At 41.3% G+C, this 6,176-nt stretch overlaps 1 protein-coding gene across 1 annotated transcript; it reads right to left on the bottom strand.

Moving 5' to 3' along the window:
• Positions 1-299: 299 nt before the first annotated feature.
• Positions 300-3,644, bottom strand: CUZD1 (CUB and zona pellucida like domains 1). The gene is given in 8 exon segments (XM_068543678.1): positions 300-350; positions 352-448; positions 450-560; positions 562-609; positions 611-680; positions 683-750; positions 752-983; positions 3,449-3,644. Coding segments are annotated over 8 exon segments (873 nt in total).
• Between the last annotated feature and the right edge of the window lie 2,532 nt (positions 3,645-6,176).

Genomic DNA, 6,176 nt, shown 5'->3' with positions numbered 1-6,176 from the left:
GGTGTTGTACACGTAAAATATGGGAATCATTAGTGAATCCATTTTTGCATTATTATTTAAGCTATGGTACACTCCAGAAAATAGCACATAGAGTAGAAATGAATATATCCTAAAAGGTTCAGTGTAAAGGTCTCATGGAAGGAGATTCTTTATTTTTTAATTTTCTTGAATGTGGTTTATAGGTTTTCCCCCCTCTTTTATGGGGCCCTCTTTAATCTATTCCTAATGTATCTAGCCACAAGGTAGCACTTCTTCGACACTCAGGATAAATGCATTTCACTTAAGTCTGAAGCCTTTAGTTAATAGTCCTGCAGCTTCTGGACTTTGTAGTCTGTTCTCTGATTCACAAACATGCCTTGCTAGAATTGTAGCCACAATCACAATATTCAGAACAAGGACCATGAATGAAAACAGATGCAGATTGTTAAAAGGTTGAATCTGAGTTTCAATGCGTTTGATACTGAAATTCTGAATTTCCACTTGCCCGTCAATCCCTTTTCAGATGAATGCATCCTATGACAGAATTAGTCTTCTATTTGTATGAAGAAATGTCTCTTTTCCTTCAGAAAAACAGTCTGGTGGCAGTGAGACTGATTACTACTACCACTATGAAACCTTACACTCGAGATACACGGAGCCCAGACACCTCAAGAATTCAAAGGAGTTAAACTGGAATCTTGCACCTTACAAGTCTCATCTCAATTACATCCACTCTTGCTGAGGTCACAGGTTGGAGATGCAAAGTCAGTCGGGAGTGGTGCTGCAGGTATCCTGGAACACCACCAAATTTGGATCTGAGGTGCATAGACTTACTTGAACAAAAAGTTTGGTTCAAACCCACATATATGGTGACTCCAGCATAGGCTTTCCAAATGAACTGGACTCAAAACAATACAATTGTTTCTCCTTTTCTTTCTTTTTAAAGGTTAGTTTTCTGGTGACAGTAATTAAAGAATAACTATGTTGAACTTCTCTTGAATGGGCTAAAAGAAAGGGTGTGGGTATCATTCAGGTTCATAAATAATGACTCCTTGAAAAAATATATTGAGCCAATAAACCATGTGCTTGACATATTTCCTAGTTTTTAAGTCACCTTTTTTCTATTCAAACTAATAAAATGTAGTATAACTTTTTTGGTCTAATTTTTAAAATTAATTATTTATTTATTTTTGTCTGCGTTGAGTCTTCATTGCTGCACGCGGGCTTCCTCTAGTTGTGGCGAGTGGGGGCTACTCTTCATTGCGGTGCGCAGGCTTCTCATTGCGGTGGCTTCTCTTGTTGCGGAGCACAGGCTCTAGGCGCGGGGGCTTCAGTAGTTGTGGCTCGCAGGCTTAGCTGCTCTGTGGCATGTGGGATCTTCCCGGACCAGGGCTCGAACCTGTGTCCCTTGCACTGGCAGGCGGATTCTTAACCATTGTGCCACCAGGGAAGTCCTTGGTCTAATTTGCTCATGGGAAATGCCATTACATATAACCTTTCACAAACCCAGCGTCAAATGCCTCTTTTCTCTTCATTTCAATATCACAGTTGATTATGTGCTACCTACAGTGCAGACACAAACTACTATTACAAAGAGGTGGCAAATATACAAAACAGGTTATTATTCAGCAGAGGCTATTTAGCAATACATAACTTACAATGTAATTTACTTGTTTCGCCCACAAAGTTACGTGACTATTGCGAACACCATAAACTATGTTCAAGTCAGTCATAAAAGGAGGATTTATTGTATGTTTTCTGCTTCAGCTGAGATCTTATTATACCTCCCACAGGTAGTCAAAACACAAGAGAATTTTAACTTCCTTCAATAATTGCTCAAACTTGAATGTAGCTAATATGGAAGGAAATAAGAATGGGCTATAAGTCTATCGTATCCTCTGGGTATTTGAGAATCTCTGGTTTGTATTTCTAAATTGATATGTAATCATTTTGTCTTTTTAAAAAATTAATTTTAAGAGTTTTGTCCTTAAGAAAAAAAATCAACTAGCTTGTTAAATTTTACATAGTATATTGGACTATATCATCAAAGCTAGATTTCCTCAGCCACATTTTAGGCCCTTCCTCAGCAATATACACTTGCTTCTTAAAAAATAATAAATAATAAAAATCATTTTCCCAAGCACCTCAGTCTAAAGTTACAGCTGTATCTGGTTACTCTTTGGATGGGAAATAGGCCGGTTGCTTTTCTTCTTGGTCCTCCAAGCCTTGCTCCTGAATCCTTTCCACACACACGACTCTTATTTCAAAGAGAAACCCCACTGGGAGGGTGGAAGACCTGACTGTGAGAGAAGGAAGTTATGCTAATTTCCCACCCCAAAGACGCCACTGAGCATTTCAAATACTTGCAGTTTAGGAGGGAAAAAAGGTTTCATTCTAGATCAATTCAAAGTTAGGTGATCACAACTGCAAGTTTTCAGGCTATGCCATCTCCTTCCCCACCTCTCACCAGTGCTGTCCTCAGCCCAAGAAACAGCGTTGCAGCCTGAGGAACTGAGCCAGGCAGAATGGGATGCGGTGTCCCCATGAGAGCCGGGCCCTGTGCTAATTGAAGACATGGAAGGCTGTGTTGTTTCTGGCTGCACCACAGCCAGGACTTTATATTTGGAGGAACAAATGGCTCCCAAGTGTTCAGGTCACAACTTGTCTGTGTAGCTTCTCTGACGTTCAGGAGTACTTTGCCTCTCAAATATGAAAGATTCCAGAAAAGGGGAGCAGGGAACTCTGGGAAAGGAAACAATTTTTTTTTAATGTTTACTCATTTACCTTTGTTAGTTGAGGAGTTTCTAAAGGAGATATTGTTCAAGAAGAAATGGTACATATTAAAAGAAATCTTTCAAGAAGAAATACAGTCCAATGCAAGCATTCATGTAACAAGTATTTTATATATGTCATATGGTGCAATTATTCTTAACCTTTTCCCTAGCCTCTTTGAAAATCTGATGAACAATATGAATTATTTCCCTAGGAAAAAGCATACACATATGTAAGTACAGAGCCTTTGTCACAAACTCCCTGAAGTGGAGGCAGGAGTGATATTACCAAAACAGTGATGGAGAAAACCCTGCCCTCCATCCCCCAGTGAAGATCAGCAATTAGACAGCTCTCCATGAATAAGAACAACTCTGGAGAGCTCTCGAGTCCACTTAAGAAACTTCAGCAACACAGTGGAACAAAAATCTGAGAATAACCTCATGAGAAGAGAAGGAAGAAAGCTTCATTTTGCCTGCATTATCCCATTCCTCAAGCCAGCACTGCTCAGGGTCAAGAGAGAACTTCCCAGCTAGAAAGAGCTCCCCTAGCCAGGAAAGGAGGAGTGGATGGAGTGAGCAACCAGCTTCCCCAGCCTTTGGGGCACCATATGAAGGTCCCATTACAGTTTCACCCCACCCAGAGACTGGCAAAGCTGAGACACATAGAGACAGAAACAAGGAAGAAAAGCAGGAGTTACCAATAACAATCATGGTTTGTAGTGACTTGTGACTTGCTCTGCAGACAAATCCAGAAGATTTTGCCACTGAAGAAACTAACACCAGCACAGTTGCCAAAGACCCCCTGGGGATTTCACCAGCTTTTGCCCCACAGGTATTTGTATTTACTGACACCAGCCACCTGAGTCCTTCCCTGCTACCTCCTTCTTCATCCATGCCACAGCCCAGGAACTGCACTGGTGGCCAGCCCAGTCCTCTGTGGCTACATGAGTGCTAGATGCCAGCCTAGACCCCCACAGCTGACATCCACTTCCTAGTGTGTACTTGACATAGCCCCTCCAGATGTACATTTGCATGCCGCTAGCCTGATACCTGCCACCAGTGTCCACTGCAGTGTGCACACCCAGGGGAAGACAATACAGCCACTGAAGAGCATGCTGACAGCCAAGGTCTCCATAACTGCCTGTGGGCTTGGATCAGGCCTTGTCTTCTGTCACTGGCTTGCACCACTGCACCACACTACCTGCAATTAAGCCCTCCAGCTGTGCACCTGCATACTCCTGGCCTGACCCCCATTACTGGCCTCCCCTGCAGTGCGCACACAGAGGGAGATGATGCAGTCATAGGAGAGCACACCAACAGCCAGGGCCCCCACAGCTGCCTGTGAGCCCACAACTGGCCCAGCCCTCACTGCCTACCCTGGCCCCTACCACTGTGTATGTGTCTGCAGCTGATCCAAGCTACCACACAGGCACCTGCAGCAGGCCCCATAGCCAAGTGTATGTACACTACTGGCTCTAGCCACCATCACTGTCTGGCCTGGTCACTAGTTGCTGGACCTAGAGGCATAACTGAGGACCCCAATAGCCCTTACAGCCACTGTAGACCCCCACAGTGCTCCCAAGGACCACACAGTTGTTGATGTTGTGGACCTCAGCAGCATGAGCCGAAGAGACATCACGCACCCCTGGACCCAGTGCCACCACATGTCCCCACACTTGGTACCTTCCTCTACTAGAACCAGGGTCACAGCACATTCCAGCATGTCCCAAACCACAGGTGAAAGTCTTTCCTTGCTGAGATCAGTACATGAAGTCCAGAAGAGGTGACTAGTTATTTAAATGTAGAGACATCTATGCAAGGCTACAAGGGATCATGAAGAACCAGGGAATCATGACTCTCCTGAAGGAATACAGTAAGCCATCAGTAATGATCCCCAAAGAAATGGTGATGCAGGAATTGCCCAACAAAGTGTTCAAAATAATTGTTCTAAAGATGCTCAGAGAACTACAAAGAACACAGATAAATAATTTAACAATATTAGGAACACAACAGAAAAACAAAATGAGAAGTTCAACAGAAAGATAGAAAACATAAAAATGAACCAAATTCTGGAGCTGAAGAATACACTGAGTGAACTGAAGAATTCAATAGAGAAATACATAACAAAGAAACCTCCATAAGGCTAAGAGCAAATTCTCAGCACAGACCTTACAGATCAGGAGAGAATGAAATGATATATCCAAAGTACTAAAAGAAACAAACTGCCAATCAAGAATAATTTACCCAGAAAAACTGCCCTTCAGAAGCGAAGGTGAGACAGTTTCCCTAACAAACAAAAGCTGAGGGTGTTCTTCACCACTGTACCTACTTTACAAGATATGCTGAAAGGAATTCTTCAAGCTGAAATGAAAGGATGATAATTAGTAACATGAAACATATGAAAATATATATCACACTGGTTAAATTTGGCATATAGTCAAATTCAGAATACTCTAATACTGTAATATAGTGGTATGTTAACTATTTAACCTTAGTATAAAAGTTAAAGGACAAAAGTATTTTTAAAAAGCTATAGATACAATAATTTCTTAATGGATACACAAAATAAAAAGATGTAAATTGTGACATCAAAAATATAAAAGGGGGAGTAAAAGGTAGAGGTTTTGTAGGTAATCGAAGTTAAATTGTTACCAATGTAAAGTAGATTGTTGTATGTATAAGATGTTTTATGTAAGCCTCATGATAGCCACAAAGCAAAAACCCACAGCAGATTCACAAAAGATAGAGGGGGGAGTTCCCTGGTGGCCTAGTGGTTAGGATTCTGGGCTTTCACTGCCGTGGCCTGGGTTAAATCCCTGGTCAGGGAACTGAGATCCTGCAAACCACATGGTGCAGCCAAAAAAAAAAAAAAAAAAGAAAAAGAAAAAGAAGGGAATCAAAGCATACCCACTATGGAAAATAACTAATTTACAACAGAAGACAGCAAGAGAGAGGAAGAAAGGAACAAGGGAACTACAAAACAGCCAGAAAACAATTCATAAGGTAGCATTAGTAAAGCCTTACTTACAATAATTAATCTAAATGTAAACAGATTGAGCTCTCCAATCAAAAGACATGGAGTGGCTGGATGGATTAAAAAAAATAAGACCTGACTACATGCTGCCTACAAGAGGTTCACTTCAGCTTTAAGGACACAGGAAGGCTCAAAGTGAAGGGATGAAAAAATATATTCCATGCAAGGTAGAAACCAAAAGAGAGAAAGGGTAGCTATACTTGTATCAGATAAAATAGACTTTAAGCCAAAAATGGTAACAAGAGAAAAATAAGGTCATTATATAATGATAAAGCAGTGGATTCATCAAAAAGATACAACAGTTATAAATATATATGCACCCAACACTGAGGCACTTATAGTAAGCAAATACTAACAGATGTAAAGGGAGAAATAGACAATACAGTAAGTCC

This window comes from Eschrichtius robustus, chromosome 5 (assembly GCF_028021215.1).
Source record: "Eschrichtius robustus isolate mEscRob2 chromosome 5, mEscRob2.pri, whole genome shotgun sequence".
NCBI lineage: Eukaryota > Metazoa > Chordata > Mammalia > Artiodactyla > Eschrichtiidae > Eschrichtius > Eschrichtius robustus.
Note: the sequence above shows the minus strand (reverse complement) of the source record. Positions and strands in the feature narration are given on the sequence as shown.